Here is a 23,494-nt window from a genome sequence, read left to right as displayed (position 1 = left end):
ACTACTTAGCTACAGGGTCGAAAAGGACCCAGCTGAATAATCCTGTGTTGGCAGTGCATTCAATTACAAATTCCCAGGCCCTATTCCGGGGCTGATCGGCATGCCGAGGGTAGGGCCTGGAAACACGAAATTCAAATTCCTGAGAAGCCGCAGCAGATACACTACGTCCCACCTCTCAATCTGGGACTACCCTTCTTCTCAGGGAGAAATAATCACCCTTTATTTCCTTCCACGAGGAAACGAGTTGTCCAGGACATACCTCAAAAACCCCGGAAAGTAACCATGGAGGCAAAAATGGCAACTCTCTCCTTGCCCAGTGCATGGCCCGGCACACAGCTAAGGTTTTAAAGGCCCACCAGGGCCGGTCTGCGTGTGTGTGTGTGTGGTGGTGGTGGCGGGGGGGGGGGGGGGGGGGGGGGGGCGGGGGCCGCGGTTAGCAAGCCTGAGGCTCAAGTTCAGCTTTAACCGGAATTCGGCGCGTGACCGTAGACCAGTCTGTTGAACTCTGAGGGCTGGGGTAGAGTTCGGAAGCTGTGGGCTCCTCGGGGTGGGGGCTGCTCAGAGAGGATGGAGTCCCCGTGTCCTCAGGCTGGGAATCTTCATCAGATTCGGCATCCTCCCCAGGTCCAAGCCCTGCTAGCTTCCTGCTGGCCTCCCACAGCCGGTGAGCTGCGCGGTCGTCTCTGGCGGCTGGGGGCACTTCCTCCACGTGGCAGTTGGCAAAGTACCTCCCGCTGAGGGGCTCAATGCCTTCCTGCAGAGCGCAGTACAGGGGTGTCTGGGCACCCCCTCGCGGTGCCCGGAGCACCAGCCAAGCCAGGGGGCGCAAAAGTGGGCGGAGCCATCCAGGAACGTGGCGCAGGAAGAGCTCCGAGTTCACTGGCCCTGTGGACGGGAAGAAAGGAAGTGGCAGGGAAGACGACCGAAGACGACCGTGGTTGAGGGTCTAGGGTAAGAGGCAAGCACAGGGCTACAAAGAGTGAAAAAGAGTCCGGTCCCAGGGAAGCCAAGGTCGTATTAACCAGGTAGTACTTAGGGGCCTGATAAGCTGACCTCACTCGTTTCTAACAGCAAGCCACTTTTTCTCCATCCAAGCTCCTTACACATCCTCATCTTCCAGATATTGCTCATGCTGTGTCCCTGCCTGCTCAGTCACTTCAGTCATGTTCGACTCTTTTCAACCCTATGGACTTCTCCCATGGGATTCTCCAGGCAAGAAACTACCCTAGAACAATCTGTCTCCATCTTTTTTTTCTAGCTCATCTTTTTTCCTGTTCCTTTGTGTTTTGTTTATCTTTTGGCCTCCCCCAGTGGCATGTGGGATCTTAGTTCCCCAAACCAGGAATCAAACCCTCATCCCCTGCATTGGAAACATGTGAAGTCCTAACCATTGGACTGCCAGGAAAGTCCTCCTGTTCCCTTGTTTAACCAGCAAACATTTATGAACACCTACAAGAGACCAGCCACTGCTTTGGATATTAGAGATATGGAGTCTAATAATGGCTAGCTATAATTATTATTATCACTATTATAATTTTAATGAGCCTTAGGTAATGATTGTCTAATATTCGGTATAGTATTATGGGTCAGGCAGATCTTGTTGTCCGGCAACTTGTTCCCTAAGGCAGGGATGGGCCTTCAGTTCAGTTCAGTCACTCAGTCGTGTCCGACTCTTTGCGACCCCATGGACTGCAGCACGCTAGGCCTCCCTGTCCATCACTAACTCTGGGAGTTTACTCAAACTCATGTCCATTGAGTCAGTGATGCCATCCAACCATCTCATCCTCTGTCGTCCCCTTCTTCTCCTGCCTTCAATCTTTCCCAGCATCAGGGTCTTTTCCATGAGTCAGTTCTTCACATCAGGTGGCTAGAGTATTGGAGTTTCAGCTTCAACATCAGTCCTTCCAATGGACATTCAGGACTGATTTCCTTTAGGATGGACTGGTTGGATCTCCTTGCAGTCCAAGAGACTCTCAAGAGTCTTCTCCAACACCTCAGGATGGGTCTTACTAATTAGTAAAATCACTCAGACTGTAAGAATGCTTCGAGTGGACCCCTAGACCCTGAATGACCCAGCCTATCTCTATACCTCATCTCTTGCCACATTCCCTTCCTCACTCTGCTCTAGCCAAAGCAGGCTCTCTGTTCTTTCTTAAACACACCAGGCACTTCTGCCTCAGGACCTTTGCATTTGGTATTTACTCTGTTCTTTTACTCTTCTCTCTAGAATGCCTCACAGGTCATTCATTTCCTTCAAGCTTCTACTGAAATGTCACCTTTCCAGTTACATCTTCCTTGACTGCCATAGATAAATATAGCACCCCCTGTCATTTCTTTTTCTTTTGCCAACTCTGTCATTTCTTAGTCTCCTTTCCCTGTCTTATCTTTCCCTGCAGCACTTTAAATACCACCTGTCATTGTATACATTTATTAGCTGTCTCCTTCTATAAAGCAGAATGTAAACTCTACAAGGATGAGGTCTTTGTTTTGCTCACTGCTACATTCCCTGTGTCTAGATTAATGTCTAGAACATAGTAGGTACTCAGTAAATGCTTCGTGAATGAGTAGTTATTAGCTAACATCGTCAGTTCAGTCATGCAGATGGCTCCTTGGGGTGAGAACCTAGGCCTTCCTCATTGCCATGCCTTACCCAGCCGTCAGCATCTGAGCTTGTGGTGTGAGACAAGCTCAGACAAGGAGAGCCTGGCTTCAAGATCAGCAAGGAACAGGCCTCTCCCTGGACCAGGCCTCCTTCCTGCTCTGAGATTCTGTGGCTCAGTGAGAGGCTGGGGGAGCAGGGGAAGGGGCAAGGATGGGAGAGGGGGAATAAGAATGAAGCAGAGCAGCCAGAGAGACAAACCTCACCTGGGTGGGCTGCATAGCAGGTGACGCCAGTGCCCTCAAGCTGAGTGGCAAGCTCCCTGGCAAACAACACGTTGGCCAGCTTACTGTCGGCATATGCCCGCAGCTCCTGCCGCCAGCCCACCACTGGGCGGTCCAGGCGTGTGAAATCCAGGCGGCCTCTGCGGTGGGCAGCAGAGGAGACCACCACCACACGGCTGGGGGCGCTCGTCTTGAGCCGGGGCAGCAGCAGGTGCGTCAGCAGGAAGGGGCCGATGTGGTTCACACGCAGCAGCAGGTTAAAGGGCTCCCGGGTCCGGCCACAGGAACTGATCCCTGGGGTAGGGGCTAGGTGTGAACAACTGCTCCAGAGGGATTCTTGGAGGCCTCAGCGTCCTCCAGGTGAGATAGTGGTAGGGGGCATCCTTCCCACATGTTTACCAGTCCCTCGGCCAAGCCTGCCTGGAAGGGTCGGCTGCCCTGGGCACCCTCCCGCATCCTCCACAGGTCGGCTGCCCTCACCGGCATTGTGGATGAGGATGTCCAGCCGTGGCTCGGAGCTCAGGAAGGCAGTGGCAAAGGCCCTCACGGAGGCCAGACTGGCCAAGTCCAAGGCCATGAAGATGACTTCATTGTTCCCACTCTCCTGTGGAGTGGCAAGAAGTGGCCTGTCATATGCACCCTTTTCTTCCTTCTCCCCCGGCACCAAATTCTGAGAGCTCAGCTCCTGCTACTAACTCCTAAGATCTACCCCAGGCATTAGAATGTAGTGGATAAGTTTGTGGATGCTGGATGCAAATCTTGACTTTGCTTATTACTAGAGTGATACCTTGGGCAAGATACTTAATCTTTCTGAGGCTTAGTTCTCTGTAAAATGGAAATAATAATATTACTGATAGAGTTATTGTGAGGATTAAATGAGTTAATATATGTAAAATCTTTAGAATACTGCCTGGCATGTAGTCACCACTCTGTAGGCATTTGCTTTTTTTTTTTTTTGGTACTTGCTATTATTATTAATATTATCATACCCTCTGCCCATTATTGTTTACCCTAAAATCTACAATGGACTACTCACTGGTCTCCTCCAACCCACTCTTACCCCCTACAAACCAGGTGCCACACAGCCACTTAGGGGTTCATTCCCAAAGATTATTCTGAAAGTCCAGTCCCTGCTGAGAACACTTCATCGGATCTCCACTGTCCATTCTATGAAATCTGATCTCCTCAGTAGGGTCTATAAGGGCCCTTTGAACCTGGCCCTGGCTCAGAGAGTTCAGCCCCTTCCTTTTGCCTCTTCTCCGCATACTCCATACTCCGTGCTCTGGCCTCATTAAACCTTTCAATCAGTTTCTCAAATCAGACCATCTATCTTGCCTCAGGGCCTCTGCATATGCTGTTTCCTCTGCTGTTCTCTTTCCAACTTTCATTAAATTCCACTGTTTCTTAAATGTATTAGAACAGCAATTACTTCCTTCAGATCTGGTGTCCCTTCGCTGTGTGACCACAGCACTTGTGCACCCTCTTCTCCATTTGGAGAACCGGGCTGCATTGTCCTTTAAGGGACTGGATACCCCCGCCCGCATGTCTCCAGCTGCCCTGCTCTTTTCTGTGTGTCCTCGGTGCTTCCGTCCTCTGTTCACCCTCCTGCCAGGCCCCGCCCTCAAGCCAGGCCCCGCCCTTCAAGGCTCCGCCCTCCCTTACCTGGCGGAGGTCGAACGCGGCGGCTTCGCCGCGCTCCCGGCTCCGGCAGGCCAGCACCACGCGCGCTCCCCGGCGTGCCAGCTCCAGCGCCGTCATCTTCCCGATGCCGCTGTTGGCGCCTGAGGAGGGTGGGCGGGAGCCGAGCTGAGGCGTCAGGCCCCCGCCCCACCGTCCCGGCTCCCCGCCCCGCCGTCCTGGCTCCCCGCCCCCTGCCCGCCCGCCAGCACTCACCCGTGACCACGGCCGTGCGGCCCCGCAGGCTGGCGAGGCCGCGGCACGGCGGGGCCTTCACCAGGTTGTAGTAGACAAGCACGTAGGCGCCCAGCAGCAGCCCCACGCCCAGCAGCAGCGCCTCCATGCTGGCCGCACCTCCAGGCTCCCGCCCAGGCCCGGAGCCGCCTGGATCGCCGCCCGGGGGGCTGCGGGCTCTCCCCGCACCGGCCTAGAAGGGCGCCTGGCGCTCTTCGGCTTGGCGAAGGCGGAGGCGGAGGCGGGCGGGAGACAGGGCAGGGATGTGTGTGCGTGCGTGTGTGTGTGCGTGGGCCCTGGGAGCGCCCCCTAGGCGTGCGTCTGCGTCCTCAGGGTGTGCGCTGGTGTGAAAACCTAGGTGCCTGTGTGCGTTTGCGCCTGGGAGCGCCCTCTAGGTATGTACGCGCACCTCTAGCGAGGGTGCTAGTTTTTTGGTCTGTGATGTGCCCTTGGATCCTGTGATCGTCCTTTAGGTTGTGTGCGTGCCTCTGGATCCTGTGTGCGCGCGCCCGCGTGAGCACCTTGTAGGTGTGTGAGTGTGTGGGCTTCGAGCCCCTCCAGGTGTGTGCATGCATCTGTAGTCCGTCAGTGTGTGCATGAATGACCGTCTTCGCGTGTACCTGTACTCCATGCAGGGCTCTGTAGCGGAAGACTTGCAGGAGGAGGCTTAGCAGATGGATGGGCTCTCTGGGTGTCAGTATGTAGCAGTCCTTCCCATCTGGAGAGGGGAGGGAGCCTGAATGCTGCTGTGTCTGACAGTCTAGTCCTGGATTCTTTGCCCTCTGTGAACAAGTCCATCAGTTCCTTATCCTCTTATTTCAGCCCTCAGCTTCTAGGATCTTCTCAACCCAGGGATCGAACCCAGGTCTCCCGCGTTGCAGGCGGATTCTTTACCAGCTGAGCCAGCAGGTAACCCCTCAGCTTCTAGGATTCTTTACATTTCTTCCCATGGAGGTCAGAAAGGTGACACAGTGTGTGCAGGGTGGCACCATCAGTTCAGGGCTGTCAATATTCACATATTCATTAGCTGTCTATCTCCCCACCTCCTCATACCCCACCAGACCCCTCCTTTATATATACATATTTGGCTGCACTGGGTCTTAACTGCAGCACGTGGGATCTAGTTCCCTGAGGGATTGGATCTGGGGCTCCTGCATTGGGAGCGCAGTCTTAGCTGCTGGCCCACTAGGGAAGGGAAGCAGGAAGAGAGTGTGAAATCTGTCCTCTGATCTTCAGGAGGAAATTTGTCTCCGGAATGATTCTGACAGGTGGGAGAAATAGATAAAGAGGCTTCATTACTGAATAGACATGATTATGATGGCTGAGTGGGTGGGGACAGCTAGGGAGGCATGGGTAAGTGTATTATTTCTGGCCAGGTGACTTGCCAGGAGAAAGGAGAAATCCAGTACAATTTAGCACCTGTTGTTTGGCACTCACAGCATGCCCAGCAGTGCAGGTAGCCTTGGAAATACTGAGCAGAACAATGTTTCTGCCCTTAAGGAGTTCACAAGGCCCATGGGGGAGGAGGAGGAGAGTGGTGGAGGCAAAGCTAGAGGGGTGGGTGGAAGCCAGGGTCAGACCAGATTCCAGCCATTTTCTGTTTAGCTGTACCATGGATTCAGCTTTTGTGTCCATACTGTGGGATGAGACTAAGGACAGAATGTGAGTGAAATAAATGGATGTGCTCTCCACCCCCGCCAAAACAAAATCCTGACATTCAAACAGGTACCACGCACTCTTAACAGTGCTGGCATGCATGCACACAGCTGTGTTCTCTAAGGAGCAGGAGATGGTTTTCAGGAAAAACTTGGCAGATAAAGTTTCTTAAGTATAATGTGCAAGGAGGAATAGTTTGTTTAAATAAGAGGGAGCTTAGAGGCCTGAGAATTAAGGTAATGGGTGAACTCATCTGTCCAGGGGCTGCAGTTGAAAACTTGTGACTGCAAGTCAAGTTACTTGTGGCATGACAGTCTAGAGACTGAATTTCTTCGTTCTTCAGACATTTGAAACAACAAACTGCTCCACACTAGATTCTAAGCTCCAAGAGGCAGGGGCCACATTTGTCCTGGTGATTGCCCACAGCAAGTTACTGAGACCAAGATCCAAGGCCTGGCAAAGGCCGGGCACTGGAGGAACTTGAGTGATACTTGACTAATGAATTGCTCCATACCCAGCTAGGGCTGAGGGGTTAAAAAAAACCAGGTGTTATATGACTTCTCCCAGAAGAGATGGAAAAAATGATAGCAAATAACTGGAGGGAAGACAGCCCCAACTGCTTGGGTTAAAGCTTCTGGAGCAGAATGCAGAGGTCTCATGCTCTTATTAAAAAAAATATTTTTGGCTGTGTGGATTTCTCTAGTTGCACTGAGTGGGGGCTGTTCTCCACTGTGCTGTGTGGGCTTCTGATTGCAGTGGCTTCTCTTGTGGCGAAGCATGGGTTCTAGGTGAGGGCTTAGCTGCTTTGAGGCACGTAGGATCCTCTCAGACCAGGGGTCGAAGCCAAGTGCCCAGCTTTGGCAGGCAGATTCTTTACCACTGAGCCACCAGAGAAGTCCAGCCATCTATTTTAATGTCTTGGTTTTGGAGCCAAGAGGAGTAGGGATCAGTACTCTTAGGATTCTTGTAGAATCTGATCATATCAAATACTCAAGCCCTCTGAATTCCCTCAAGTCACCCGCAAAGCCATATAACAACCCGCCCTTGCAGCTGAACCCCTCCCCTTCCATTTGACCTTCCCACCCTAGGCACACTTTTCTCCAACACCTCGCCTCTCCTGACTTCCCTGGGGACTGAGTTGAGACTTGTTCAGTGGGGCTGTGGGACCAGGGCCTCAGGACGGTTCCCTCTTAAGGGTGATGACAGGTAGGACAGACAGGCAGAAAACATAATTTGAAGTATTTTTGTTTTTTTATATACAGAATACAGGAAAGTTTCTGTAAAGTCTAAAACATTACAATTACTATGTACATCAGTACTAGTTGTGGGGATGGGGGGAAAGGAGGGAGCCAGGGGTGGGAGGAAGAGGAGAGAAGTGGCAAGAGAACAAAAAAAGGAGACAAAACAGGTTTACGACAAAAACATTTTTGCTACAATAGACAATTTGAAGAAAACGCTCTACCACATGTAGTACTGTACACAGTTTTTAAAAACATTGAAAAAATGTCATCACTAGATGTATTTACACAAAATCCAAATACACTTTTCCTTATTTGAAATAAAATAAGATGGACAGCCAGAAAAAGAATTCATTTCTCATTTGTCCATAATACACAGTAGCTACCTGTAGTGCAACCGCTGCAGAAAGGGAAAATAACCTGGAGGGTGGGAACCATGGAAGGAGGGTGGGTACGATCTTTATATTAAATAAAACAATGATATTGTATAGATTTTGCTGTATGAAAACTGTATTTTTTTCTTTTAATATAAAACTATTGTCACTGCCACAAAATAGAACAGTTTCTGATTATTTTACAACGGCGGGCGAGGGGGAGGGAGCAGGAGGTGGGTGGGGAACGGTTTTGTGTTGGAGGTGTCCAGACCATCGGCCTTCCCCTCCCTGCCCACGCTGTTCCTCAGCTCGGTCTGCCGCTTTCCCATGAAATGTTGAGTACAAATATATGTGCAAATGCCCCCTAGAACTTGAGAAAAGAAAAAGGATTTTTAAAAAACAGTCAAAAGGTTTCTTCATTTCATGCAAAGATTGTAGTCGAAGGGTTTCCGGTGGAGTATAGAAAAAAAACCCGGGCTTGGTTTGTGTACATTTTTGCATTGCAGGAGTCTTGGGTGGGGTGGACGGGCCGGTGACGGGGTAGCCGCCAGTCCTAGGGAACGGAGTTGGAGCGCAGCACGGGGCCCTGGTGGGGCTTGAGAGAGAGCTTCTCGGCCAAGACCCCATCTTGCAGCAGGCCGGCATCGCCTTTGGGCTGTTTGGTCGCAAACTCAGTGATGCTGAAGACAAACTGCAGGCACCCCAGCTTGATGTAGCTGCCATGGTGCAGCAAGGCCGTGCCCTCCCAGCCGGCCCCACTGCCCCCAATCAAGCTCGAGCTGCTGGCTTTGCAGTTGCAGGGTCTCCGCTGCGGCCCCTGGGCCTGGGAACTCATCATGGCTGCCTCTTCACTTGGCTCTTCATCCTGTTTCTGGTGCCGGCGGCGCCCTGGAGAGAGGGGGAAGGTCACAGGAGAGGAACAGTGAGCAGCCAAGCCCCACCTGGGCCGCTGGCCAGGGTGGGGCCCCTGCACCTCCCCACTCTAAAATGCTGCGTGACTTGGGGTGAGGGGCGCTCAGAAAGGAGGGGTGGAGTCTGAGGCTCCCAAGGTAGGTATGTATACTCATGGGAGTGCACAGCATGTGCTTCTCCGTGGCCTTTCCAGGGCCCATGAGCAAGGAGAACCTGGCCAACAGGACTGGGAAGGCGAGCGACAGCACGTCATGGCGGCAAGGCACAGCCACCCTGACTGAGGCATCAGAGAAAGTGCCCAAAAAGGGCAGGCTCCGTGGCCACAGGCCTCTGCTCCAACTTACTGATGACACTCTGCACTTTGGCAACAATACTGCTTGGGGGGGTTGGCGGGGTCTTCTCGGAGAAGTCACATGAATACAGCACATTGTCCACCGTTGTCCCGTGCTCACTGTAGTTTAACAGCTCATAATGTTTGGTATTCTGAGGAGGAGGAGGGAAGATAAGATGTGTGGTCTGCTGCGTGGGGCCTGGGGCTAAGGGGAGAGAGGACACATGGAGAACGCTGTGCTGCTCTAGCGGGGAGCTCCCTCCTTCCTTCCCCATCACGCCCTGCTGCCCTGCCCCTTCCAATGGGGCTCAAGACTCATGTCCTCAAGAAAGCTTTCTTTCCTACCCTCCCAGTACTCTGCCTCCCTAGCGCGGCCTCCCGGTGAAATGATATTCACCGGCACGTGATGACGACGATGATGAAACCCACAGCGACACTCCCTGGAGGGCTTGGTTACTTCTATGTTGGTCCCCTCACCCCGCTTAGGGTGCCTCGTCCCTCCCTGGACCTGCTGACCCACCTCAGGAGAAATAAGGGCCCTGCTCCCCAGGACGGATGCCCTTCACCCTAAGGCTCTTCTCTTCCGGGAATGCCAGGGAGAGAAGAGAAGGAGAGGACCCCATCCCATTCCCCTCATCCAGGGCACTGAACAAAACCCCAGTGCAGGGAGAGGCCTCAGGTTGGCAGAGCTCTCTGGCGCCCCTCACCTCATCGTAGAAGATGCAGGCGTGTTTCCCGGACACGTAGTTACAGTGACCATAGTTTGTAAGGCACACGTCCATGTCAGCTCCTGCGGGGGGCGGGGGGCAGTGGGCGGAGGAAAGGAAAGCAAAGCGCAGACTGTGAGGTGGATGTGCGGGGCAGCCGAGCAGGGTGTGAGTTAGCTTCTGGGCGGGAACTCAAGGGACAGGTAAGTTCGGGGCCCTCTCCTTATATTTTTGAACAAAAACTGCTATCTTTTCTAATCCCCTGTAAAAGGACAGATGTTCCTGCCAGCTCATGTGCTTCAGAACATGGGATGCTGCCCAGAGGGGTGCAGGGTGATCTCCATGCGAGCACAACATGGGGTGCATGGCCCAGAAATCGCATCATCTGAGAGAGAGGGACCTTTCCAGGTTAAGGGCTTGCCTGTCCCTCTGGCAAGATGCAGGGCTCAGTATGGGTTACACATGTGTCAGCCCCATCACTTCTTCAAAGGTCTCCAGGGACACAGCATGTGCCTCTGCTCAGGTCTTTCCTGCGCTGTTGAAATGCTCACTGAGCAGCAGTCAGGGCTGACTTCCGGGCTGTCTCATGCCACATGGGGCACAAGGCCTCAAGCGGGAAGATGGCAGCTGACATTTCTTAGTCCCTCCTGTCCAGACACCTGCTGGGTTAAACCAGTCTACCCTGGAGAGGGCATCCCTCCCTTTCTAGCCTCCGTGGGTCAGGGTGTCCATCTTCAGGGCTGGAGAGATTCAACGTCCCTCCCACCTGGCTTACCTGTCCCGATGTAGAGGGTTCGATAGCACATGTTCACAGCGCCTCCCAACCCTAAGAGGGGGTAGAACACAGCTCGGGCCTGTACTTCCCTTCTCTGCACTGCAAGGCAAACATAGGGATGTGACTGTTCAGGAACAGAACCTGGGGCCCAAACACACATCAAGAGAAGCTGGACCTTTGGTCATGGAGAAAATAACCCCACTGGATGAGTCATCTTTCCAAACTCACACCTGATACAAAGCTGCTGCAGGGTGTAGCTCTCTTCCCCCACTTAACAGTGTTTCCCACATGGGAGAGTAAAAAGGACCATCTCTGAAGAGGACCATATAATTCAAGGATGATAGTACTTGAAGCACAAGGGCTGCTGGTTGGTTTATCAGGGATATACCAACTGATATTATAAGGGAGGCTGTGCAAAACCCCAGAAGGCACAAACCAATGTTCCTCTAATTTTGAATATGAATCACCCAGGGATCTTGTTAAAATGCGGATTCTGATTCCGTAGGTCTGAGGTGGGGCCTGAGCTCTGCTAACAAGCTCTTAGGAGATGCTGATGCTCATGGTCTGAGGATCCCACTTCTAAGCAGCGAGGCTTTACTGGTTAACGCTCAAAGGGCTGTCCTAAGCAGAGCTGGTCTTTTGGAAAATCCTTGCAGCTCAAATATGGAGAACCAAATGAGCAGAAAGCACATCACATATACCCAAAGGCACTCCTAGCTGCTTTGTGTCTCACAGGGATGAGTAACAGCACTCTCCCGAGTCTTATCTGAAAGTGGTGGTCACCATCTCCTCTCCGCTTTTGAGAAAAGAAACTGTGGTGTTTTATTAAGCCCAGTAAAGGCCTGCATGGAGGACTGAGATTCTCCGTGGAGGGGAGATGGCTGCTCACATGCAGAGGGTGGACCTAGAGGAGTGGCGTGGGCATGCGCACCTTCCGTGTGGTGCCCTCCAGAAGCCAGCGGATGTGCCCCGACACTGCCCGGTGAAGCTTGGACCCGGGAGGGGAAAAGCTGATGTATTCTCTGCAAGGCCAGAAACTTGATCAGCTTCTCGTCCAGCATATTTATCTCGATTTCTATTAACCAAAGAGAAAGATTAAAAAGCAGCTGAGGAGGAAATGGAATGCGGCAGTAGGTGAGGGTCATAGAGCCAATATTTCAGCATTCTTAAAATCCAGCCAAGTGATTTTTCTCAAATGACTCAGAGTACAAAGTTGTACCAGGGCCTGGAGCAGAGCATCTCACTGGCCCTTCTGCAATGAGGCCGCAGGCAGCCTGGGCAGATGCCCCCTGCAGTGGGGCAGCTTAACATTAGGTACAGCGATCCACGAAAGTGGAGCAAGACACCATTTGGCTACCTGGGATGAGTGGAAGCCCCGATGTCTGGTACTGAGGCTTGGACTTTCTAACCTCCCTGCCCACAGAGATCAAGGACTGCTCCAGTTCTCCCTGACTTCGGGGGTTTCTCACAGACGAGGTCGCTCCTGGTTTTATTCAAGTCCAGGTGATCTGCCTAAAGTGATTTTCTTCTCTTCTCACTGGTTTAGCTTGGCTCTGCGCTCCCTTTGTCTTTGTTATGTGTATCAGTTCAGTTCAGTCGCTCAGTCGTGTCGGACTCTTTGTGACCCCATGAACCACAGCACGTCAGGCCTCCCTCTCCATCACCAGCTCCCGGAGTTTACCCAAACTCATGTCCCTCGAGTCGGTGATGGCATCTAACCATCTCATCCTCTGTTGTCCCCTTCTCCTCCTGCCTTCAATCTCATAAGGCAGAACTGGAAGAAGGGGCTTTCTTTCCTACAGTCCTCCCACCTCCCCGCGCCCTAGGATCAGGGCCCCTTCTGCCCCTTTGCAATAAGCTGAACGCTGCACAGACTCAGAGGCTCACTCACTCACCTCCATTGACATCCATGAATGCTCGAAGTGAGTTGGTGAGGTCCACCATGGCAGTAGAGTTGGCTGGGAAAGAGGGTACGGTTAAAGCGCTTCCTATGGATAACGTGCCGGGGCTGACCTTGCCATCTGGGGACGGAGCAGGAAGACTGTTACTTACGTTGCCTGAGGGAAACCCACCGGTCCAATCCCCCACTTCTGAGACAGGCCTGGATTTCGGGCCCAAGGTGATGTTCCCTTCTTGATCCTCACCCCATAGGCTCTGGAACTCCTAGAGCTAAAAACGTGTGGTGAGGAAGGGCAGGTGGAACGACAACACACCCGGGCACGCGGGAGTCCCCAGAGCACGAGAACGAGTGACATCTACTGCTCGGGGGGACGTGGTGGGACAGCTTCGTCCTCTGGGCCATGACTACCTCCCGGCTGCCTCTGCTCACTCGAGTAGGTGGTGCCTGCCCCTGCAGCTCCTGCGTCCTGAAGTGGACTCACAGGTGCCAAAGCTAGCCAGGCTGGTATTCAGAGATAAACAGGAAGAGAGCCTGAGAGTAGGGGCCATCCTGGGACCAGGGGCCCCCATGCAGAGAAGTCACAGTCACCTGGTCACCGAGACTCCCAGCTGACTAGGAGGCCAGTTCAGTTCAGACAGGAGAGACCACAGGGGGTTCCAGCAGCATCTGAAACCTGGTTCAGATGCTGGGGTCAGCAACCTTGAGGTCCTGAATGCTGACGGGGGACAGCTGAAAGAGCCGGTCTACACCCGGCCCAGGTCGCATTATGGGACTGCCTTGTAGAATGTGGCCGGAGTGCAAGCGTTCGGGCCAGAGCAACCTCTGCGGGCACCCAACTCTGCCTACTCTGGAGGGCAGTGCTGTTTTCCGGCCCTGCCTTCCCTGACATGTAAATTCCTTCAAACGAGCTGTCTCAGAGAATCTGGAACATAGTGGATCATCAAACACTGAGGCCGTAACCCAGAACCTCAGGCTGACCATGGCAGCTCCCGGGAGCCATCTGCTCTCCTCTAAAGTGATGGGACAAAAGCCTGGAGGGCCTGGAAGGGGAGAGTCAGGAGACCCAGGCTGCAGTTCTACCCCTGCGCTGACTTGGTAGTTACCTTGAGGAAATCACTTTCAGAGCCTAAAGGTCCCGCCTTTAACTTAGGGACAAGTTAACAGGCACTTTCTCTTCTATCATAGAAACGGGGGAAGGACAGTTAATACGGAGATCAAAGTCCTCTGGAACATTTACAGGGATACAACTGTTGCTTGAACCTTAAGAGTTATTTGCCAGGAAGAGCATGAGAGGCTGAGCTGCACTCACCTGAGGATGGCGCTGGTGAGCAGAATCGTTGGTTGGCTCCTGTGGCCAAGATACCATCACCTGCTGCTTGGGGGGGAGTGAGCACCCGGGTGGCATTTGGGGGCGAGCCCAGTGGCCTTGAATCTGTCAACGGAGGTCCTATCTGGGATTGGACAGTCTTTCTTTGCAAAGTGCTGGTGTTCTCGATGCTGGCACAAGAGCTGGGAACGGAAGGGGGTAGGCTTGGGACAAGACCCACACTCCTCTGGGGGCAAGAGCTGGGGCCAGTGGCATTCTCTGTCTTCACAATGATGCCGACGGTGTGGTTCTGAAGCCCCCCAGCCGCTGGTGGCGTGAGGGGCCGGGGCCAGCCTTGCCGGTGTGAGAGGCCTGGTAGGGGGGTGTTGGCGCCTGGAAGTCGCCGGGGGTCCGTGGAATCAGTGGGGCTGCTGTAGAGGTGTGGGCCATTGGCTTTCACCTCTGTGTTCACCGGCCCGTTGGCAGTCCCACAGGGGGCTTTCTTGGATTTTTCCGCACAAGAGCTGCAGCTGATGTCCTCTAGGGTGGGGGGTTGGTGGGGTGGAGAGCAGCTCAGGGAATTCTGGGTGCTAAGCCCTGAGGGGCAGGACAAGGGGTAGTGGGAAGGTGGAGGTGCCTTGTCAGCTGTTTGCAGGGAGGTGGTGATTGAGCTGTCAGTCACAATAACAGGCTTAATATCAGCCTTCTCTGTCTGTTCAGAGTCCCAATGCGAAGGCATCTGCTTAGCAGATAAATGTTTCAATATGCTGCACTGGAGCGCAACAACACTACAGAGCCACTGCAACGGAAGGAGAGGAGAGGAGAGGAGGGTGAGAGGCCTGGGAGGCGCTGGTCCTTCCTGCCACAGCGGCCAGGGCTACAGCAGAGCCGACAAGCACTGTTTCCGAGGTCCCATCGCGAATGCCCAGAGAGGGTGTGCTTGACTCCTGAGAGGATTCCATCTCCATTCCCAAGCAAGGCTTGTCGGTACACACTCGGCAGGCAGCAGCCTGGTCAGCAGGGCTGGGGGTCCCCGTTCTGACTCTGCCCCTAAGGCTCACCTCGTCACCAATATCCAGCAAGGGCCCAAGCTCTGCTGTGTGTCCAGCAATGCCACCTAACTTGTCTAGGTCTACTCATCTCTCTCTGCAAGACGGACGTGCCGTCTCGCAGCACCCTGGGGACTGGCGGAGAGAAGCAGACCAGGTGACTCTGTAGTCCTCTTACTTGCCTCAGGATCTGAGCCAGAGGGTCTCTCTGGAACAGTCAACTCAGGGGGCAGGGCGGTGGCAGTGGGAGTAGGGGCTCAGGGTGGGGGAGGGTGGGGTGGCAGAAGATGGGGGTGAGAGTGACTTCCAGTGACAGCCGCGGCGAGGTAGAAGATGGGGTGTGGAATCCCAGCCCTGGCTTCACTCACCTCTTGCTGCTCTGCCTGGGTGGCTAAGTGCTGAGAGTTCACAAGGTGCATCTGTGATTCCTCAGGGATCCCATTGCAGATCAGCTCCCCGTCCCGAATGGCCGCGGGGGCAATGAGAGGGGGTGGGAACTGGTACTGAGATTTGATGGCATCGGGAACCTGTCCAGGACAGAGAGAGGGAGCAAGGAGAGGATGACAGCGCCCACACACCCGGTGGGCTCTGCCCTGGCCTCGAGTGTCTGCGGTGCCAATGCCCGAGGGGAAACCATCCACTCTGGGGTCCACCTTGGACGAGGACGCACAGTGGGCGGCTACTGCTCTGTATCTCCGTCTGTGAGAGACACACACACACACAGACACACACAGACACATACACACACACACGAGCCTGAGAACTAGAAAAAGCAGCCATGTCTCCTCCTCTTCATCAAGGTCCAAGGCCTGCAGAAACCAGGCCTTCTTGTATGCTGCCTTCTGTTTTGGCCTAAAAAGTCTAAGAGAGACACTGGACAGGGCTTTAGAGTGGTACTCTAGGCTCTTACTGATCAGCATCTAGCCTGGGAGGTGAGTGAGCAGTATCTGAGAAACAAAAAGTTAAATAAGGCCGCATTCACTGTGGAAATGCTCAGTGTGAGGCCTGTCTGGTGATAAGCACTCGATCAATGTCAGCTGTCTTCATCCATTCACTCATGACTCATGAAACAATTAAAGGCTTCTTTGCTGCACAAAGACGGACAACACACTCTGAATCACAACATGTGTGAATGAAAGAGTCACACAAGCCAAGAGTCATTCATACATTCAGCCAACATTTATTGAGTACCTCCTGAGTCTGTACACTACGCCAAGACCTAGAGATCCAGAGATGAACAAAATTTAAGCCTTGCCCCTCAAGGAGCTCACAGTCTAGTGGGAGATGAGCCCAGAAAGATTACAATATAATGTAATGGGTCCTAGAAGAGAGGATGTCTAAGGAGCTGCAACAACAACAACAAAAGAGTGTGCTTACTTTCGTCTGGGGGCCAGGAGCTCAGGACTAGGGAGGATTTTGTGGGAGGGCAGTATTATCAGTTGAGACTTGAAGCTGAGGAGGAGCTTCCAGGCAGATGAAGGGGGAACTACAGGTGGGGGAAGTGGACTTGGAAAATGTGTGAGAACTAACAGATTTGGTGACCGAATCCTTACGGAGATTAAGGGAAGAAGAGCTGAATTCTGGTTTGAGGGACTGGGTAGAGATTTCAGTCATTCACTGAACCAGGAAATACAAGAAGAGGAAGAACACATTTGGAGGCAAAAGACTCTTGGTCTTGGGCAGATCAAGAGAAAGGTGCCTGTGGGATGGGCAGGCAGATGTGAATCTAGTTACGAGGAGAAAGGCAAGGAACACGGAACTGAGAGCTGGCACGTTAACAGTCGTGGCCAGTGCTGTGGGCTTGTCTGAGGGCATCCAGGAATGGGGCAGTAGCTAGATTAAGGCTGCCCCTGAGAAACAGGGACCCCTCAACAAAGATATGCAGGTCTCGGCTGATTTTGCCTGCACGACTGTATGTCAAGGATGAAGGCCAAGTTCCAGAACAGAGCTGGAGCAGTTCTCTACTGCTGTCCTCTGGTGCTGCAGGCCTCATTTCCCTCTCACACTAAGAACAAAATGCTTTTCAGGCGACTCATACCCTTGGATTCTCCTCAAGAATAGGGACACATTTCAAAAGAGAGAGGGGCATCAGGATTCTATCAAGGCCCCCTGGCCTGTTCACTTCAGCAGCCAGGCTTTCTTTCAGATCCACATGGTCAATCACACAGCCCAGACTTACTCTTAGATGTCTAAGTAAGGTCTGAAGCATGCTATCTTCAATGGGCAAATACATTGTACCCCTGACTGCAAATACCTTTATTTAATTTTGGAAAACTGGTGTTCCCACCAAAGCATAAATATTTACAGCTAAGAGTTTGTTACACAATTTTCAACAGTCAACATCTTGCTAGTGCTGACACCCAACAGAAGTGACAGAAATGGTGCGAGTGATAATTTTAAGTGTGGCTGCCACCAAGTGGCCACATTAGAGAACTGCTGGTTTCCCTTGGTACAGGGGACTGCAGGATTATTTCAAAAGAGAAAAATATATACACGGGTATATAGTGTGATGTTCTCTAAGTTAAATGAATGAGACTGATCGGTTTAGGAGAGACAGCCTCAGGACTACCAAATGCTTTCCAAAGAAGGAAACACTCCTGTCCATCTCTGTGGACATATGTTAGCAGTTGTCAGACACATACAAATGTTGATTATTCCAACGCCACAATTTTTTTGAATATTGATGATATATTAACAGCAGCCCCCCAAAATGGATTGTGCCTCACTTTTTGTAAGGGATTCTGTTTAATCACCCCCTTAAACATTTCCCCTCACCAGACAGCTCCGAGAAAGGGGCCACCTAACAGAAACAGAATGAGTGCCAGGAGTGGGGATGGTAACAGCAGAGCACACCAAAAGCTTGGTGGGAGGGGCTGAAGAGTGCTGATCCTCAAGAGAACTAGAAACCTGGCTGAGTCTCCAGGGCCCCCCATGGGTTTCCTGACCACCATAAATTGATGGCTGCATTTGTCACTTGCCATTGAGCTTCAGTCTCCCCATCTGCAATGGGGACCCCGACCCTGTCTACCCAGGAAGGCAGGCAGAGCACCACCGTGCCTGTGCCAGGCTGTGGCTCACCTTCAAGCTTCTTCTTTTGACCGACTGGAGCATGCGGCGGTTGGGAGGGTGCTTCTTGTGGATTCGGTTCAGGAAGTCCACTTTGACGACGTGCTGCGAAATGGTGTCCTGGAAACGGTCAAACACCTGGCACCGGTTGCTCAGAGTCATGTTCTTCTGGTTCAGCTGGGGACAGAGCAGACACATTCCTGCTGTGAAGCTCAGCTGCATCACCCTCCCAACTATCTCTGTGTTAGAGAAAAAAAGGAGCCCTCGGCCCAATGGGCTCCTTTCGTCAGGAGCTGGTATGTCAATACTCCTGTCAGAGGCCCGGGAGATGTGGGTGAGATGCTCCCTGGGCCCTGACCAGTCTAGTTCCTACTCCCTAGAGAGGTCCGAAGGGGACAAGACACGGGGAATCAGCCAGGAAGGGCCCTTCCAAACTCAGCCTCTGACAGTCCTCTTTCCGGTGCACAGGTTTCAGAGCAGATGCAGGCCTTGGCCCTAGAGAGCGCCAGACTCCTTTCCTAGCAAGGGCCTCTCTCCCACCAGAAGGAGGACTGTTTTCCGTGTGGGAGCTTGGCTGACAGGTGAGACCAACACCAGAATCCTGCCCTATTCCTCCTCCATGGCACCAGGGAGCATTCGTGAACCCACCTGGGTACCAGAGCCTGTTCTACAGCAGGCAGAAAGCCTTGGCCTGCTCTCAAGAGGCCAAAGGGAGGGAAGAAAAAAAGTGTGTGCAGCAGCCTCCAGAAGGCATGGAGCAACTATGCCTCTTTTCCTTTTCTATGTCTGGTCCCCCATACTTTAATTAAAAGAAAAGATCTATGTGGCAGCTTCCTAATTAGTAAATTAGGAAAACTCCCTATGCGGCTAATAAACAATCACCCAATTAATAACTCTTCATCTGCTGAAAGGCTGCTCTTACAGATTCACATTTGGGTAGTCTGCTCATGGCTGTTTTTCTTCTAGTTCAGCAGGAGGCAAAATGAGGCACTCACACTGAGCCTTGGAGAGAGGCTTCCTCCTGCATAACCCTTCTGAGGTGCATGAGTGAAGTGAACAGGGCCAAGCACGCCCTTTCTCCCTTATGAGCAAGTCTATAACTGAAGTTCCTCTTAGCGCAGAGCGGAGAGCACCGGTGTGCAGTGTGCAGAAGGCCAGCAGTCATTCCACGGTTATCACCATTTGATATGGTGATGCCTTATGCAATTACCCTTTGAACCAGGAGAGGCTGCTCTTACCAGAGAGCTGCTCCGCCTGAGGCTCTCTCTCATTCAACCTTCTGAGGGACCGTGCTGATTAGGAGATGTCCTAACCCTCTAGTGGAGATAGGAAATTACGGTTCTAGTCTGGCCCTGGGAAGCAGTCTGGAAAATGTAGCCAAGTCTCCTGAGAGATAAGATAATAGCACCTCATACCATTCATTCATTCCACAGCTTTGACAAAGGAAGAGAAGGGCAAGGGCCTCGTCGTGTGGTGTGTAGGACAGGTGCTACAGTAAATGACTGTCTGGAATACCGTTAGTTATCTGGGTCAATTCTTCACTTCTCCAAAGTTACTAGGCAGTTACCTGCCAGTGCTGTAAGTATTTTAGAACTTTCTCAGTTTGTTCCCTCTAAAAACAAGCAGCAAGAAAATATGGGAGACTTGTGGCTGATTCACGTTGTTGTACAGCAGAAACCATCACAACACTGTAAAGCAATTATCTTCCAATTAAAAATAAATTAAGAAAACGAAAATATGGAAAAGCATTGATTTGCATAAGGCTGGATCTAATATACTCCCTTTTGAAGGCTGTAACACCAATTGCTTAACTCATTACAGAGGAAATTATTCACGAACAATCGAGTGCTAGTGGCCTAAGTCTGCCCATGCCACTGAAACAAGGCATTGTGGGAAAAGGCAAAATGCACGGCCAAGGCAGGCAGGTGACAGTCATGAGAAGTGAGTAGGATGGTCTGCAGGAACCAGCACCTCAGAGCCTGGAGTGAACTCTGGTACAAGGCTGACAGTACTATGCTTCCCACTGAATGGGTCCACACCCTGGCTGTGCCCACACAGGACCAACGGACACTGCCGTGCTTACCACCACATGTTCGATGTGATTCGGACACATCCACCTGCCCAGGGGCATGGCAGTGAGCGGGGGCTCGAGGCAGTCCATGTGAAACAGGAGGGGGCAATAGTCACACTGGATGAGAGGGGCCACGCGACAACTCCTGCAAGAGAGAGGTAGGCCATTAATATGTCAAGGTGAGAGAATTCACACGAACTCTGCCCTGTGGGACGGCTTCCCTTCCTTAATCCTAGCTGTGTTCTTCCACACTCTCCTCCCCAGTAATTCAGTTCCATTCACCATTAGGAAGATGGATGAAGCTGGGACCCACCACGGGGCTTCTCATCAGTCTTCTAAGAGGAATGCAGAGAAGTGAATGCTCATTTGGAGTAGAGCTAAAGTGGCTGTTGGAGCAGGAATGATCAACGCTCGGTACCTACTGGGGAAGACCGCCAACCCTGCTCTGATCTTTCTACTCCTTAACAGAAACCAATTACCTCAGTTTAAAAAAAAAATCACTAGCAACTTTTCCAGAGTCTCACACTACAAGAGGAAAAGATTTCTCTGCCACATCAAGCACTCAGCAAAACTGACAGCCACAGAGCACTGTACTGTGAAAATGCTTTTGCTATGTACTCATGTCAGCACAGTTTGAGGGAGGGCATGCAAGCAAATACCAGTTATGATTTGTACCTATGATACCCCAGCAGTCCTGATACTTCAGAAGTCCTGAAGTTGCACCGGAGCCGCAGTGTGGGTCTGGCTCCTGTGGAACATTTCTCATTTGAGAGCTATTTTCTCTTGCTATCCTGCCTTTCTCACACACCCAAGCCAGCAAGTCCAGCTTCAGTAACTGAGGCAGCTGGTTCCTGTCACTGCGGAGATCTTATTTGAAGGAAACCAGTGTCCCGGGGAAGCTACAACTGGGGCAGCCTAGAGGCTTTTGGAAGTCATCCAGTCTGATGCATGCCAGCTAGGATGGATACTTATACTATTTTGAAATTCATCTTTAGCGCTTCAGAAATTATTAGCCTTTCTCAGGGATGTGTGTCTTGGCTGGCCAGAGTTCCTCCTGCTAGCTAGTCTAAATATCCCATGCTTCATTTTAAGTCCAACTCCTCTCGCTTAAGCCTCTAGCAACATGGTTTATGGTACTTCTGCACCGTGACTGTTCAAGGATTTCTTTTCTAGAACACTCCAGGCTCTGGTCAATTAGTCACTCAGTCTCTTTGTACTCATACCACCAGATTACAGGTTACCTCTATTTAACATACATGGTTTGGAAGAGGTGATAAAAGAGAGAAAAAACACTTGCTGAGTATGAGGACGAGCCCTCTGCTAGGGAAGAAAAATACCTGTTACACGTGAAGCAGACTTTGACCGGTAAGGGAACAAGACCATTGTGATCTAACTCGTGCTGTGTTTTCTTAACGTTTTTCCCTGTGGTTTCCTCCTTTCTTCTCCTCTTGCTGGAACCTGGAAGAGAAATTGGTGGTGCTAAACGTTCTCTGGAGGCAGAGCTCCTAGTCTGGGGTATGGAAACAAGAGTAAGTCAGAGGAATGGATGTCAGTACAAGCATGTGCCATGGCCTGGACACAGATCTCTTTCTGAGGGCCCTGCCTATCCCAGGCTGGTTTCCAGTGAGAAAAAGAAAAAGCAGGAGAAGGGAGACGTAAGTCAGAACCATGATCACGAGTTCCTTGTTCTGTGACAGAAATACATCCTCAGTGTTTTGCAAACATTAAGTGGTCAGCAGCCTAGGTTAGATCCTGGCAAGTTAAGAAACACAAAGACCCAGGACAAATGGTCAACAAATTCTGTGGAGGTGCCTGAGGAGAAGACTAATTTTACTTCATTTTAACAGAAAGCAGAAAAGCTACGATTCTGTATGCATCCTACTGACCAGCAGGCTTCCTATGCCTGCCGATTTCACTTTCTATGGAAGAATGTTTTGTGGTATCAAGGTATCATGACTTAATTACAAATTTTTTTTAAAAAGGGAATGGAGGACAATTTATAATATCCATCAAGACTATAAGTGCATAGTTGCATAGTTTTGACCCAGCAATTCTAATATTAGTAATTTATCCTCCACACACTCACTTGTATACAGTGATATATTTACAAAATTCTTTGTTGAAATACCATTTGTTGTTCCTAACAAAAGGTTAGGAACAACCAGGATGTCCATTAAGAGGAAATTAGTTTATATAATATGTTATTATGCAACCATTAAGAAAACTGAGGAATGTCAACATTAATATGGAAAGATGTATGTAAGTATGCTATTTAAGGGGAAAATGATAAACATCTTATTGGCTTCTAAGAGATACATAAGAACCAAACAGTGGTTATCTATGAGGGGAAGGAAGGTGGAAACCGGGCAACGGCGGACAGGGACAGGTGGGAAATGTTTTATTGAAATTCTTACATTTTTTGAATTTTGAACTATGTGTATGTATTCCACACCGCCCGCCCCCGCTCCGTTTAAAGTGACACTGGGAAGGGTGGAAATTAGAAAATTGAGTAAGCATGTGAGCCTTCAAAGATCCTTCCACAAACCAAAATAGGAACTTGAGACAGTGGCTGCCCAGACAGCAGCCCCCCAGGCTGCACAGCCTCCCGGGTGGATGGCAGCCCCTGTGGAAGCGGGCTGGGGGGATAAGGCGGTCTGGCTGACCTGGCAGTGCAGTGGTGCACGTCAGCTCATTGGGCAGCTGGAACTGGGTGGGGTTCCGCTCCATGGCGGCAGCGATCAGCAGCTCAAAGGGCCGCCTCAGCTGGGGCTGCACGTAGTCCGGCTCTGCGGCCACTGGCTCTTCATCCACATCAATGATGTCCTCGTCGACGTCGTTCTGCTCAGAGGTGGGGGTCTCCGTGCTGGCGTTGGATGTGGGTGTGCCAGGCCGGCTGGCTCTCCTTTCCAGGATCCGGGCATGGGCAATGGCCTTGAGTTCAGTTTTGCTAGCTGATCTGTCCAACAAGTCAGTGTCACTGCTGGGGGATGTAGTCCGTTTGCCAGATTTGTCCACCAGTCCATTGACATGGCCCAGCTCCTTCTTCTGCTCTCGTTTCTGTGCAAGTGAACAGGCGGGCCCATCACATAGAGTATCACAAAACAGAAAGCGATGGATGCTATGAGTCCTGCTAGACCACTCACCAAAACCGTGAAGGTCTCTTAATATTACAGACTCACCCACCTGTGGGCTTGGAACACTGGTCTATGAAAGTTGACCAAACTATGGCTGAATTAAACTACAGCTGGCAAAACCACTGGGGCAGGCAATCAGAAAGTACCAAAGTCAGAAACAAACCACACATCATATGATACA

General features: G+C 51.6%; 2 protein-coding genes across 7 annotated transcripts in view; both read right to left on the bottom strand.

Moving 5' to 3' along the window:
* Positions 1–173: 173 nt before the first annotated feature.
* Positions 174–5,077, bottom strand: DHRS13 (dehydrogenase/reductase 13). The gene is made up of 5 exons (XM_040243900.1): positions 4,777–5,077; positions 4,546–4,664; positions 3,364–3,487; positions 2,866–3,177; positions 174–885 (listed from the first exon to the last, which is right to left on the bottom strand). Exons 1-5 carry the CDS (start codon positions 4,901–4,903, stop codon positions 434–436), a joined length of 1,134 nt encoding a protein of 377 aa, XP_040099834.1. The 5' UTR covers positions 4,904–5,077; the 3' UTR covers positions 174–433.
* A 2,602-nt stretch (positions 5,078–7,679) lies between these two features.
* Positions 7,680–23,494, bottom strand: part of PHF12 (PHD finger protein 12) — a 38,527-nt gene continuing 22,712 nt past the window's right edge. For 3 of the 6 annotated variants that reach the window (XM_040243896.1, XM_040243898.1, XM_040243897.1), the window contains 12 exons: positions 22,843–23,236; positions 21,517–21,637; positions 20,192–20,324; positions 18,121–18,285; positions 15,411–15,569; positions 13,997–14,792; positions 12,683–12,808; positions 11,719–11,862; positions 10,788–10,886; positions 10,013–10,095; positions 9,319–9,457; positions 7,680–8,950 (listed from right to left, as the gene is read on the bottom strand). In XM_040243896.1, coding sequence (XP_040099830.1) covers positions 8,616–8,950; positions 9,319–9,457; positions 10,013–10,095; positions 10,788–10,886; positions 11,719–11,862; positions 12,683–12,808; positions 13,997–14,792; positions 15,411–15,569; positions 18,121–18,285; positions 20,192–20,324; positions 21,517–21,637; positions 22,843–23,236 — 2,694 coding nt within the window. In that variant the 3' untranslated portion in view covers positions 7,680–8,615. Of the gene's footprint in view, positions 8,951–9,318; positions 9,458–10,012; positions 10,096–10,787; positions 10,887–11,718; positions 11,863–12,682; positions 12,957–13,275; positions 13,361–13,996; positions 14,793–15,410; positions 15,570–18,120; positions 18,286–20,191; positions 20,325–21,516; positions 21,638–22,842; positions 23,237–23,494 lie in introns of those variants that run through there. The other 3 variants (XR_005721626.1, XR_005721628.1, XR_005721627.1) reach the window with 3 other exon arrangements.

The sequence above is a fragment of the Oryx dammah genome, unplaced genomic scaffold, assembly GCF_014754425.2.
Source record: "Oryx dammah isolate SB20612 unplaced genomic scaffold, SCBI_Odam_1.1 HiC_scaffold_8, whole genome shotgun sequence".
NCBI classification, from domain to species: domain Eukaryota; kingdom Metazoa; phylum Chordata; class Mammalia; order Artiodactyla; family Bovidae; genus Oryx; species Oryx dammah.
This window is presented reverse-complemented; position numbering and strand designations above follow the sequence as displayed.